We start from the raw sequence: 15233 nt of genomic DNA on the forward strand, positions 1-15233 counted from the left end.
CAAGGAGCTTTTGACACACCAAACCCAAAAGGTTCACCATCACTGAGCTGTAGCATTCCCAGTCTCCATACTTATCAATGGAGTCATAAAAGAAAACCATGTCTTCAACATCTGGAATGTATCATACATCATACCCTACATAAAGGTGGAAATTCTATTGACCTAACCAACTACTATCCAGTAGCCATCCTCCCACCCCTAACCAAGGTATTATAAAAATGTGTCCATACCCAGTTGCTCAAATACCTCACCAACCATAACCTACTCACCTTGACTCAACATGGCTTTCAGCGTACTCATAACACCACTACTGCCCTTTTAAACATTACACAGGTAACCAACTCTGAAACAATGGTAAACTAGTCTCAACAGTCTTCCTAGACCTATCTAAAGTGTTCAGTACTGTCCCACAACAGAAATTTTGAGGAACTAGTCTCTGTAGGCATCAAAACCCCATCACTAACCTGGTTCCACAGCTACGTATCCAATAGGAAACAAGTCATGAAATGGCAGCAAGACTATTCTGATTTCCTCAGTCAGTATCCCTCGGGGATCAATTCTAGGACTCCTTCTTTTCAATATCTTCATCAATAATATATGCATCACCACTAAACAAGCTACCTTGGTACAATATGCAAGTATTGCCACTCTCATCTACTCAGCGTAAACACTAGTGTCCCTAGAAGAAAACACCCAAAAGGCCTTTCTAGCCATAGAGTCATGGCTAGATAGCTCAGGCTTGCTCTTAAATGTTAAAAAAAAAAATCACAAATTATGCTTTTCATCTCTAAAACTACTCAAACCAGAAACAATCTTTTCATATCCTGTCAGCCTATAAAACAAAAACAGAGTATGTCACACAGGCAAAACTCCTTGGAGTAATGCTCCATGATAGTGTTAAATATGACCAACAACTACTCCTAGCCATCAGATAAAAAAAAAAAAGAACTGGAAACTATGATCCCCTTTACAGGGCTATGATATTCTTCACTAACAAGTCCAGGAAAAAACATAGCACAAACATGCCTACTTCCATCCTATTCTCTATACTTCATCCATCTTTACAAATCTTAACTTAACCATCAAAAATAAACTAGAGCAGTGGTTACCAAACTTTTTCAATTCTCGGCACCCTTGTTGAATCCAGGTTTTCCCAAGGCCCCCCACGGCACACATAAAGTGCATATTAATGTAGTTACTACTGCCACCAGTCAACTCCTTATCAGCTATTTTAAGGCCCTTAACAAATGGGGATCCAGTCTTACTGTGTCATTAGACAGTTACAATAGTGCACGTACATTTCTGTTGTCTTCCAGAAGGGCACACTGTGGATGCATTTTAAACACAAACACTTTATAAATACTCACAAATGACATAGTTATTTACAAAATTCCAGAGAGCAGTGCTGACAGTATCTCCCTTCATCACATATATACACACATACATTATGTGTATGTATATAAATATATATATATAAACATACAAGCTGTACATACACATATATTCCATAGTGATGCTTGTATGAGCATAAAAATTTTCTACAAATAATGTACAAAGCTTTACAAACAATGCAGTCATCAAGAGAAAAGAAAAGTTGCATCTGCACAGGTACATTCTTATACTAAGCAGTCTGAGACCTAGAATGTCCAATTCCATCCTTAAATGGATCAAGGTCCATGAAATGTGACTTGTTAAGTTTTATGGACTAAATACCTGGCAGTATTATAAAACAGAATCATTCAGTATTTTCTGACATGTTATACATTTTGTGTGATTTTCTTTGTAACAATTTAGTTTAGTTTCAAGGATGTGTTGCAAAAACAGAAAGTAGCAGTTTCAAGTTACCATACAGCAGCATTATCATATCAGTCTTGATATAAATCAGCATGTAAACGGAGTACCACTGGACTGTAGAACAGTACTATTGCTATGGAATGCTAGGAACTTTTCTCCTGGGTCTCTCTTGAAAATGGGCTCTACCCAGTAGTGCAAACCTGATTAACAGAATGTAAATAAATAAAATAACTGTGCAGACAGCATAACATATAGCCAGCATGGCTTGCACCACAATCGTAGCACAACCACAGCTCTACTGTCCTTCCCTAATACTATTTACAAAGAGAGAAATCAAAACAAACTTGTATCCACAATCTTCCTTTTCCTTTGCAAAGTGTTTATTATCTTCCATCTAAAAATAGCACATATTCTTCACTGACTGGGCTTCAGGAATACTTCGTTCAATTGGTAAACAGCTACCGCCACAGCCGCTCACAAGCCTTTACTACCTACTTACTAGTACCTGCTAAGTTTCATTCTTGGACCTTTATTATTTAATGATTTCATTAATTATCTTGCTTCTGCAACAGTAATCAATACACAGATGATGCTTCTCTAATCCGCTAATCATCCTCCCTATCCTCACTACAAACCTAAACCTCAATAAAACTAAAGTAATGCTCTTTACTCCTAGATCCTACACACAAACACACACACACACACACACACACACACAAACACACACACACACACACACACACACACATATCTCTAAATGTTTCCTTACCTGCATGGAGTCTTCATTCATTCTGGCCATACCCGCCGTAGGTCCGATTCTTGTTCCCTGAACATAATCCGTTCATTGCCGTTCCTGCTTGCATTTGAGCAGCAATGCCCAGCCAGAAATGCATGAGCTCCTTTCTCAATTCCGACAGGCTGGTAGCCCTAACTGAGCTGACGTCATCGCGCACGTGATGACATCAGCTCAAACAGCGTGAAAATTTAAAAAAACAAAAGAAAAAAGTCGTAAATGAAGGGTGTTGGTTCGCGACACCCCTGTGAGGAAGCCACGGCTCCCCAGGGCGCTGCAGTGCACACTTTGGGAACCCCTGAACTAGAGAAAGCCTGTGATAAAATTACTAAATTTGCAACAAATATTCCTCAAAAACGCCATTGCATTGCACCAAAAAGTCATAACTGGCTAGAACTTGAAAACCATCTCAACTACCATCAACTTATTACAGTCCATAAACTAAACCTCCCCATAAAAATACCCCACTGTAAAAGGAATACTACAACCCTGTACCAGTAACTGAGCCTTATGATCCAACAACAAAGCTTTTCAATCCATCACAAATTCAAATAACAGCACAGAGACGGCTATACTCTAACCAGATAGCAAAAGTCTGGAACAAATCCTTCCTGAAATAAGATAGGTAGACACACTGCATGTCTTCAAAATATCACTAAAGAAACACCTGCTAAATAACTGGTTGTGCTTATGCACTACTCCAGGCTAACCCACCACCCCCTTAATCTTTATAACTTTATATCTCTATCTCACTGTATATTCTCCCACAAATGTCATTTGCACAGTTCTTCTACAGACTAACACTCCACTACCTTCTTTCTCTCCTACAAAACTTCCAGTTCCCATGTAACTACTATAGCCCGTATTTTCTTTAATACAGCTCTGTACAAGCTTTCTACGTAGTGTTTAATATAACTACTCATCCTCTTTTAAGTTCTACCTCCTGCTAAATCCTTTGCTGCCTTTGCTACCCTTCTCTATACTTCCAGCTGATAAGCACATTATATAATACAACTCCTGTCTGTGTAATTTCTCTGTAACTCATGAAAAAATGTATTTCCTTAAATTCACAGGCTACTGTATGTTATATAATATGTTCTAGATGTATTCATGTAATTGTGTTTTCATGTAAACGCAATGCATTTTTAATATGTTGAGCTTTTCTCCCTGGGCCTCCAGTGAAAAAGGGATAAACCCCAGTTGAAGTTTCTCGGTAAATGAAGAGAAATAAGTAAATAATAGAACCAGTTCCTATGCCACAAAAGGTAAAGGATTTTACTTGAGAATCTCTTAGTACAAAAAAGGAGCTTTCATGGAGACCAGTGTTAGATTTGTACCAAAATACCTTTCTGAAATTACCTAAATTCAAAATGCTCACCCTACAAACAGTCCTATCCCTTCTTCCGGATCACAGTTTCATGGTGGCTTTAGAACTGAAAGATTCTTATAACATTCCAGTTACTCCCAATTTCAAGTTGAACCTACAAAGTCTCATCTCATGCCCTCATAAAGAATTATCTTCCTGGGGTATATGATAGATGTAGAAAAAAATGGTGTTACTACCAGAAGACAAAGTCCTGACTTATCAGAACATTTTCAGGAATTTTTCTGTCCAAGAGAGTTTCTCAAAATTTTAGGCCTCATGGCTTCAATGATCCTCATAATACCATTAGCCAGACTCCATATAAGAGAGACTCAGTGGTACTTAAAAAAAAAAAAAATGTTGGTCCCACCACCTGCATCCCTTAGAGTTCCAGGCACCAGTGGTGATGGGATCAGATGTCTCTCAGTCCAGGCCTACACTTCTCCCTCCAGACCCCACTTCATTTAGTCCAGAAAAACTTGTCAGATTTGGAATGGGAAGCAGTGTCCTGGGGATTTCAAGTGCAAGGCTAATGGAGTCCTTTGGACACTACAAAGCATGTATATGTCAAAGAAATGTTAGCTTTGATTCAGGCCTTAAAAAAGGTCTTCACCACTTATGGTCTCCGGGTCCCCTTTTCGTGGTCACAGACTGCACCACATTCATGTGGTACCTGAGCAAACAAGAAGATACTATGTCATAACCTCTTTGCCAGTTGGCAGTGATGGTATGGGAGCTAGTATTATAGCATTCTTTGACATGTTGGGCCTTGTACATCCTGTGAGAGCAAAATATAGTGGCAGACAGAACATATCCCAGATAGACCTTCAGGGCAGAGGTCTTCCAAGATTTGATCCAGATATGGGGAATGCCTGAAATACATCTGTTCGCCTCCTTTCAAAACAGGCAGTTGGAAAAAATCTGATAGATATCCCTGCAGCCATGCTTGGAGGACAGATGCAGTCTTATTCCCTTGAACAGCTTTATGCACTTCCACTGATATGCAAAATACTTCTGAAGTTTCAAAAATAGTTACCAGTGATCATTGTGGTGACACCCTTTTGGCACAGGCAAAGTAGGTTCTCCCTTTTAATGGAACTGGCCAAGAGCTATTACCACAAGCTTCCTAATGTTCTGGATCTGCTCACACAGGAGTGACTGTTACATGCCAGCCTAGAGCAATTGCAACTGACAGCCTGAATGATTCTGTCTTAATACCTTTTAGGTGCTTGTTCTATGAGGATGTACAGCAGGCATTGGAGTAGGCAAGAAAACCTGCAACTAGAAAGTCTTATGCATACAAGTAAAAGAGGTTTTCTTAGGTGGTACCTATCTGATGACAGAGGGCCTGATTCGGAGATCCAACTTCTTCTCTTTGCAGAAAGCCACCAGATTCTTTCCCCACAAGTCCACCACGATTCCTTTCTTGTACTCAACAGAATAGCTCTTCCTTTTTTCACTCATCTTGTCTGGGGGGGGGGGGTTAATTGAAGACTTACGAGACAGGAATGGCAACACAAAATGGTGAGAGTTAAAAAGACACCACCACACCCATTCGTTATCAGGTGCACACGTTTTACGGTCTGTGCTTTGACCAATCAAAGTACACTTGCCAGTGTTTATGAGGCGAGGATCTCAACTGTCAAGTGTGAGTGAGGATTAGAGTTACAGTAATAATCGTCGAGGACTCCCAGGGAAAGAATCTTATGACTTTCTGCAAAGAGAAGAAGTTGGGTGTCCGAATGATCCGAAAATGGTGAGCAGAGTACAATAACCTCATTCAACGGGTGTCAATAATATTATTATTTTATAATTCAACACGTCCATCCTGTGTTGTTGACGATCTTAACTGTGGCTTATTTTTGGGGTAGGGCTTGTATCATGACCACCATGGAAAACCATGCTAGACCTTATTCTCTGGTTAGGTCTTATTTATGGAGAAATATGGTAGTAGGTCCTGCAACTGCTGTCTGAATGCACTCTTCTCACTATCACCACCCTGCTGTGGGGCATAGTCTGAGATTATGAATACTGCCCTATCATTACATTGGAGTCTGACTGCCATGAGTCCATCATTAATTCTTATGATATCCTTTACTGCCTTTTGAAGCTTCTGACTCACCACAATTCCTACAACATTTCTAGCCTGACCTCCACCTGAGTAGCAGACTCTGGATCCCAGGTCAAATGGCTTTGCTGCGCTGCTCTTCCATCTCATCTCTTGGATACATAGGATGTTCAGCCTCCTCTGCATCATCATGTCATCCACTTCCAAGCTGCATCCTGTCAGTGAACCTACATTAAGCATAGCAATTCTCAGTTCATGTTTGGCAGGTTGGTTGGTTTTATGTCCAGCTTTCGCTCAACAGAGCTATCCCAGGTAACCCAGGCTGGGCAACTAGACACCAGCCAGCCAGTAGCTTATTGACTCAGGGCTGCTGGGCTTTATGACAGGCACACATACTGGCCAATAGGGGCACATATACCCCTCCCACCATTAGCAAGGGTCCCTGGCGTGGGTCAGAGTAGGCTAGGTCCTTAATCCACTTATCACCGGTAACTACCCATGCCCATTTTTGACAACATTAGTCAACATGACCGAATCGCCTAGAGCCAATGATCTTTCCTTAAATCAGGCCATTAATCTTCCTACCTTCTTCCCTTCACCACAGTCCTCCAGCAAAAGGATCCCTCACTCCTTGAATGTACATAGACAACTCAGATACTACTTGGCCAAAACCAAATCCATTCACAAATCAGATAAGCTTTTTGTATACTAAGATAGAGCCCTGGGACACCCTGTTTCCAAGCAAACCATTTCCTCTTGGATCTCAAAAGCTATTTCCTTTTGCTATACATCCCATGGCAAAAGGCTCCCCTTCCAAGTAAAGGCACACTCCACTAAGTCTGTGTCCTCCTCTAGGGCCTTCTTTAAGGGCTTGGATATACAGCTGCCATTTTAGAAGCAGCTACATGGTCATCTGTCCACACTTTCACCAAACACTACAAGTTAGACACCATTTCAGAGCAGGATTTGCTAGGGCCATTATTCATGGCTTTGTTGAAAATGTCTCTGCTTCCCCTCCCAATCCTTAATAGCATGAGCTTTTGCACTCTCCCTGACGTTATGGATACAACAGCATTTGAATAGAAGAACATAGTATAGTTGTGTAAAATCTTACCATAACTTTAGATGTCCTTCTCTTTTATATGCTGCTGTATACTTTCCCACCCTGCCTTCCCCCTGACTCTTGCCCGACTCCTGAGTACCCACTCGGTTCTGAGGTAGGTCTGTGCTGATGTCCGTTTATGGCCAACATTCGCTGAGTGATGTGGGCCATCGCAAGTACCTTCCCAGTAGCATTTATCTTTTGTAGAATGGCCGGACATATGGGTCAAACAGAGGCAGACTCCCTCACGTTATGGATACAGCAGCATATAGAAGAGGACATCTAAAGTTATGGTAAGATTTTACACAACTATACTTTAAGTATTTTATGTTCAATAAATGCATATCATTTTTAAGTCTTTGGCTGAGGCTGTGATTCTGGGGTGGGCTGTGTAACTCAGTCATTGACACATTCAAAATATTTAGTGTCCATACTTTCCTTGTTTACTTTTTGCTGTTTCCTTTTAAACTTATTGCTTCTTATATTTTCTTTTGTTCTGTTGCTGTAATATTTTTTTGTGTGGACACAGAGTGCATTGTGGGAGGGAGAAGCCTGACAAATAGCAAAGTCTGGCCACTCATATCAGGACATTTTATGGTAGAAGACAATGAAAATCATTATTATGAAACTGTGCAGACATTAATGTTGTAGAGAACATCACCCTAAAGTTAACAATATACATTTTTAGTTTCTGACTATGTTGATATTTTAAGAGAACAGGAAGTTAGCAGTCAATCGCTGCTACCAATAAAGTGTTTGCCAGTTTAAGCCTGAATTACCTAACCAGACACACTTCAGTCATGTGCTGTTCTGCTGTATGCTTCAGACAGCCATACTTCCTTCATAAGGGAGGAGATTTGACTTCATTCATTAGACTGCCATCTGAGATGGTAGGTTTTGTGGGAGCCAGCGTCATCATTATCTTACATACATCCGAAGACCCTTTGACCACAGTCTTGAAAGAAAATTAGAAATATTTTCTCTGAACTTGCCAACCCTGTGTGGCAAGCAATCCACTGATAAAGTGGTGTCTGGTATGGAAGAATACATTACAGTAAGCGATTCTACAAAAGTGAAACCGGTAATTGTGAAAAAAAAAAAACTATAGAGTTTGAAAGTGATTTTACATCTGGGTGAAAGAAATGTATGCTGCTGCTGCTAATGTGGTTGCTAGAATTTTGCTAATGTAATGTATATTAATATTCTGTGTGTAATAGATTATACATATACATGTTTGAAGTTTGTTTTGGTTGTGGGGTATAATTGCTGTAAGAACTGAGAGGAAATTACAGTCTAAAGTGACATTCATTCAGTGACTTTACTTGTAATGAACTTAAAAGTAGAAACCTAAGTCAAGATTTTACTAGGCACATATAGAACCAAAGATCTGTAGAAATGAGACTAGGTATTACAGTTTGAAGCCACATGCTGTGAATGGCAGCATAACAAAATAGTCTCTATCAGAAATGCAACATTTTCAGTAGTATGTCTGAAAGTGTGTAAAATGTGTGTGTTTCAACTTGATGTAATGGGACCGAGACTGGTTTTCTGTCTATACTGTCATTGACGTGAGATGTGAATGACCTTAATAATTACAGACTGGTATGGAGGAGGAGCAGCAGACTACAGGACCAGCTAATGTATTTTTTTGTGTGGTTTCTTTGTGTACATTTTTATATCTAGTGGGATCTTTGAATTGCCTGCTGTTTTACTCTTTCCTTAAGAGTAAGGTAGCTAGGAGTTGAGGGCACTATCACCACTGGCCTGATGTGGATGCACATCAAGCCTAAAGGAGCAGCAGTAAATTGATCTTTGGATGCAGAGGGAACAAAGATGGAGCTGTACCCCTGCATTTTTTCCTGTGTTGCAGTTATGTTAGTTAGGTATAGTAGCAAAACAGCCTGCTTTCCCAAGTGTCTCCACTTTCCCCACCAAATGTTCCATGGAACTTGAAAGTTGTGGACAGAATACCTGAACGTCTGTAGGTGCATTGCAGTCCAACATGAGCAGCATTTGAGAGGCTGCTTGTAAGGCAGGTGCAATCATTAATTTACTAAATGAAGCAGTGCATTGTGGATCATGAATATTGACCATAAAGAACACATTTTGAGTTACTTTCATTGCTGTTGTCTTAATTAAGTGATGTGATAAATATCTCTGTGTTGGACTTCTTTAGGCATTTGATTTAGCGTCAGACCAGTGCAGTAATGTTTGTTAAATTTATTCAAATTTGTTCAAATGGAAGTTCAAATGGAAGTAGTTAAAAACTGTTTTTGTTGATTCCAAAAGATGGTGTAAAAGTCAAACTAATTGGCAGAGTGGCTCCTCTAATGAACACAGAGGCAGTAAAGATCTTAAATGGGAAGATGAAAGGCATTCAAGGTCACCGCAACTCCTGCTACATGGACTGTGCTCTTTTCAGGTAAGAGACTGAAATCTGTGAGTCCTAAATTTCTAAAACATTTTTTGTTCTTTCATTTCCAATGCATACTCTATTTTGAAGATGTGCATTTGATTCCTGACCCACTTGTGAAGTATAACAGGTGAAAAAATCTGTAGTTTCCCACAAAATATGTAGAATTCAGGATAGAAGAATAAGAGGAAACCAGGCTATGTTGCAGAGAATATACTAGCATGCACTGTAGAACAGTGATTTCCAAAACTTTCTGTGCAAAGATCAACCTCAGAAGTTTGGATTGCTGTGACGACTACTCAAAATAATCAACATCAGTTTGTGTAGTGATAAGATGGTACCACTGCAAAATGACACACAGGTAGCTCTTTCTATGAAAAGAAGAGGGCATGCCTTGAATTGCAGAGTTGATAAATTGCATCAGTCATCATCATCTTCTTTCGGCTGTTCCCATTAGGGGTCACCACAGCGGATCACCCGTTTCCATTTCTTCCTGTCCTCTGCATCTTGCTCTGTCACACCAACCACCTGCATGTCCTCTCTCACCACATCCATAAACCTTATCTTGGACCTTCCTCTTTTCCTGTTACCTGGTAGCTTCATCCTTAGCATCTTTTTCCCAATATACTCAGCATCCCTCCTCAGCACATGTCCAAACCAACGTAATCTTGCCTCTCTGGCTTTGTCTCCAAACCTTCCAACCTGGGCTGATGCTCTAATATACTTATTCCTAATCCAGTCCACCCTCGTCACACCCAGTGCAAATCTTAACATCTTTAACTCTGCCACATCCAGCTCAAACTCCTGCCTTTTTGTAAATGCCACTGTCTCCAACCCATTTAACATAGCTGGTCTCACTACCCTCTTGTAGACCTTCTCTTTCACTCTTACAGGTACTCGTCTGTCACAAATCACTCCTGACACTCTTCTCCACCCACTCCATCCTGCCTGTACTCTCTTCTTCACCTCTTTTCCAAACTCACCGTTACTCTGAACTATTGACCCCAAGTATTTAAACTCATCCACTTTCCCCACCCCCTACTCCTTGCATCCTCACCATTCTTCTATCCTCCCTCTCATTCACACACATATATTCTGTCTTAGTCCTGCTGACCTTCATTCCTCTTCTCTCTAGAGCATATCTCCATCTCTCCAGGGTCTCCTCCACCTGTTCCCTACTCTCACTACAGATCACAATGTCTTCTGCAAACATCATAGTCCATGGGGATTCCTTTCTGATCTCGTCTGTCAACCTGTCCATCACCATTGCAAATAAGAAAGGGCTCAGAGCTGATCCTTGATGTAACCCCACCTCCACCTTAAACGCGTCCATCACTCCCACCACAGACCTCACTGCTGTCACACTACCATCGTACATATCTTATACCACTCTTACATACCTCTCTAACACTCCTGACTTCCTCATACAATACCACAACTCCTCTCTAGGCACCCTGTCATATACTTTCTCTAAGTCTACAAAAACACAATGCAACCCCTTCTGACATTCTCTGTACTTCTCCATCAACACTCTCAGAGCAAACATCGCATCTGTAGTGCTCTTTCCCGGCATGAAACCATACTGCTGTTCACTAATCATCACATCCCTTCTTAACCTAGCTTCCACTACTCTTTCCCATGACTTCATGCTGTGACTGATCAGTTTAATCCCTCTGTAGTTACTACAGCTCTGCACATCACCCTTATTCTTAAAAATCGGTACCAAAACACTTTTTCTCCATTCCTCAGGCATCCTCTCACTTTCTAAGATTTAATTAAACAATCTGGTTAAAAACTCCACTGCCATTTCACCTAAACACCTCCATGCTTCCACAGATATGTCATCTGGACCAACAGCCTTTCCATTCTTCATCCTCTTCATAGCTATCCTTACTTCCTCCTTGCTAATCCATTGTACTTCATGATTCACTGTCTGCACATAACCCAACCTTCTCTCCCTCTCATTCTCTTCATTCATCAACTCCTCAAAGTACTCTTTCCATCTCCTCAACACAGTCTCCTCGCTTGTGAGTATGTTTCCCTCTTTATCCTTTATCCCCTTTACCTGCTGCACATAAATTGCATCAGTGATTTTAACAATCACAGAGATATAGATCATCTTCAAGAGACATCTTGATATATTGCTTTGTATGTTTGGTGGACATAACTGTGATGCTGGTTTCACACAGGATTGCAGAATGGCAGTGATATGGTTACGACCTTGCCTGATACATTTGAATGCTTAGCCTGGGTGTCTAACCAAAACATTTGGAATGACTGAGGCCCAAACTTCAGCTTCAGCGGTCTGTCACATTAAAAAAACAGTCAGCTCATCCTTTTCTTGGTTCTTCAGGGCAGGCAATTTTACTTACTCCGCAGTGAATCTATGAATCCAGTCACTGGTGGCAGACTCCAATTCAAGAAATTCCTCTCTGACATTGACAAATGGATGATAGTGTTTGGTTTGATACTTTTAGATTCAGTGCCAGGGTTGTCCAAAGAGTCTGATAAATGGTTAAACATGCCCTTTACCTACCCCCTCCACTGTTAACACCATCTGTCCAAATACACATTTTTGAAATGGACTTACCTGTTCATGCATGCATTCGTTCATTATCAAAAATCAAGTAATCTACGTGGTATCCCTGAAGTCTCTAACACCTCACTAAGCAAGTATAGTGGGTCCAAAAACAAAATAGTGCAAGAAACCTCTCTGTGTGGAAAATTTTCAATCCATACACACACACACATATATATATATATATATATATATATATATATATATATATATATATAGTTAATCACTATATATATTAATCAGATCAGGTAGTGGTAGTAGAAAAAGCAAACTTAAATCCATCCTAAGTCAAAAACTAATAAAAAATATATAATGTGAAATATTGTACAGAATTAATAAGTATTCAAAAATAATCCAAGCAGGGTAGAATGTCTGTTTCCAGTCAAAAATCCTTTAAGTACACAGACATGCGATCCAAGTAAAACAAAAATAACAGATTAATAGTTTCCTCACGTGCTTTCTAACTAAATGTATATATATATATATATATATATATATATATATATATATATATATATATATATATTATATATACTGGTACAACAGGAGGTCCTGGTCAAAGCAAAGCCCAAAGCACAGAGTAATATTCCTTAACGCAAATTTATTGTGGAAAGACAACAAGCGTTTTCGCTACTCCAAAAGAGAGAAGCTTCATCAGAGAAGTACAAAAAGGGCGCCAAAACCTTTTTGAACCTAAGTAGCAGTTGGTACATTACATCACTTCCTTTCAATAAAATAAGACAATACACTTAAAAGGGCAATACCAAGTGAAAGAAACAAAAATACATAGTAAAGTAACTCATCAGTTAGCAGTAACACAGTTTATATACATAGAAAATGTTTGAAAGTAAAATTAGATAAAGAGGTTTTTAGTAGATGTAAAAACAATATTAATGAAAGTTGCCTAAGCAACTCAAATCCAGTGGATAATTAGATCAAAAGAATAAATAGTAAAATCATAATTTTTTTTAAAAATATAAAAGTAACTATTTGTTGTTTTGTAATAAGGTTAAGGTAAGTCAGCCCAACTAGTAAATAAGGGCAAACAAGAGCTGAAAAAGTGTTCTCAATATAAGCATCATCTCAGAAATGCCTTGAGTTTAAGAACAGGTGCAATATTGCAATTCTCATTTAAACCCGGGTTATTAAAGGCATCAAGTTTCAACTGCCATTCCAATTCACGGTTTTCAAGAACCAGTTAAGTAGGGCCACCTCTAATGGATACTGGTACATGATCAATGCCCATAAATGTGAAACTGTGCCCTGGGTTACATGTAACGTGCTTAGCTAGTGCGTTTTCAGTTTTACCTTTTTTAATGGCGTAGCAATGTTGGTAAACACACTCCTTAAATTTTCTGTCTGTTTTTCCGACATAGAACGCAGGGCAACACACACAGAAAGCAATGTACACTATAGACTTTGTTTCACAGTTAATTTTAAATTTGATATCAAATTTTCTATCCCTAATAGACAAGGTGGAACCAACACGAATTACATTACACCAGTTGCACATTCCACAAGAAAAAGTCCCTTTAAGTCTATTATAGGGATAAGGATGTGAATAAGTATTCCTCTGTAACAGTTCCTTTATGTTCTTTCCCCTTTTATAAACAACATAAGGTCTAGTACCTAATTTCTCTAATAAGAGTGGATTACTTTCAATGAAAAAACAATTTTTCTGTATAATCCTCAAAATCTGGTTAGAATTACTGTTGAAAGTGGTGATAAAACTCAAAGGGGGATGGTCAAGCCTTGTACAGTAGTTAACTCAACTGTTGTACCTGGATTACTCATCTCTTCTTCATTAACGACAAGGGCCTGTACAGTTGTTCCTACTCTCTTCTCACAGTTGAGGAGAGGCTTAAAATAGCCATTAGATCTCTTAAGCTCAACCTCACTGAATAGAGTCTCAAACATAACCTGAGGGTAACCTCTATTAATAAATAGTTGTTTCAAGAAGTTACACTCAGAAATGAAATCGGAAAGCTTACTGCACATCCTTACTGCCCTCACCAGTTGACCTTTAACAATAGCTCTTTTTTGTTTGTAAGGGTGAGAGCTAGAATAGTGTAAAAAGGAATTGCAGTAAGTAGCTTTCCTAAAAATGGAAGATTGAAGACTAGAAATAGTTGAATCTTTAGTCAATTTCACATCAAGATAGTCAATGCTTTCCTTAGAAAAATTATAAGTAAACTTGAGGAAAGGTGTATTTGTATTTAAAAAATCCACTAATGACTCTGCTAGTGTGGCCTCACCTTCGAAGAGGATGAAAACATCATCCAAAAATCTTGTGTAATAATGGATGTGTTTCATCCAATCTGGGTTGTTGAAAAGGAAGTTTTTCTCCCAGTGTGCCATAAAAAGGTTGGCAACACTGGCACCGCAAGGTGAGCCCATTGCCACACCTTGAGTTTGCAAGTAGATAGAACCATCAAAGGTGAAAAAGTTAGACGTGAGAACTATGTCTAATAGTTCAGTGATGTTGTCGATCTCAACCTTAGGTGCTTTAAGTTCATTAAGGAGTAAACAAATCCACTCAACCGCTTCTTGGTGAGGGATTGAGGTGTACAAATCGACAACGTCAATAGTGAGAAAGTTGTAATGATTGTTAAAAGGAATACTATTAATATTGGTCAAAAAAGACCAAGAGTCCTTACAAATGCTGGGTACCAGTTTAATGTATTTAGAGAGCAAAAAGTCTACATATTTAGAACATGGATAGGTCATAGAAGATCTTCCATCTATTAACGCTCTCATAGGGGGGTCACTACTATTCTTATGGACCTTTGGTATTCCAAACATTACCGGTACTTTTGGTGAAACAATATCTATGTATTTGTATGTGTCCACATCGATTCTTCCCAAAAGGTAAATGTCCCTAAAGTAACCTCTAAGTCTGTTTGAGCAACTGTTCATTTCATTCAGTGATGCTGGTCTATAAGCTTGAGAATCAAGAACCTCAAACATTCTTTGAGTGTACTGATCATTTTCAAAAATAACTAACCCACCCCCTTTGTCCGGTTTAATAATTCTCACAGGGGAAGCACATAAGTTGTTAAGAGCTTCAAATTGAACCTTAGTGATGTTAGAAGTATTTTTTGTACTTCTACAAAAAAAGTCCA

General features: G+C 39.2%; 1 protein-coding gene across 2 annotated transcripts in view; it reads left to right on the forward strand.

The window, feature by feature from the left end:
- Positions 1–15233, forward strand: part of LOC122798413 (ubiquitin carboxyl-terminal hydrolase CYLD-like) — a 1245230-nt gene that overhangs the window by 741938 nt on the left and 488059 nt on the right. For both annotated transcript variants that reach the window (XM_044067332.1, XM_044067333.1), the window contains one exon: positions 9410–9542. In XM_044067332.1, the coding sequence (XP_043923267.1) occupies positions 9410–9542 (133 nt within the window). The remainder of the gene's footprint in view (positions 1–9409; positions 9543–15233) is intronic.

Source organism: Protopterus annectens, chromosome 3.part1 (genome assembly GCF_019279795.1).
Source record: "Protopterus annectens isolate FY-2018-M chromosome 3.part1, PAN1.0, whole genome shotgun sequence".
In the NCBI taxonomy this organism is placed as follows: Eukaryota; Metazoa; Chordata; order Ceratodontiformes; family Protopteridae; genus Protopterus; species Protopterus annectens.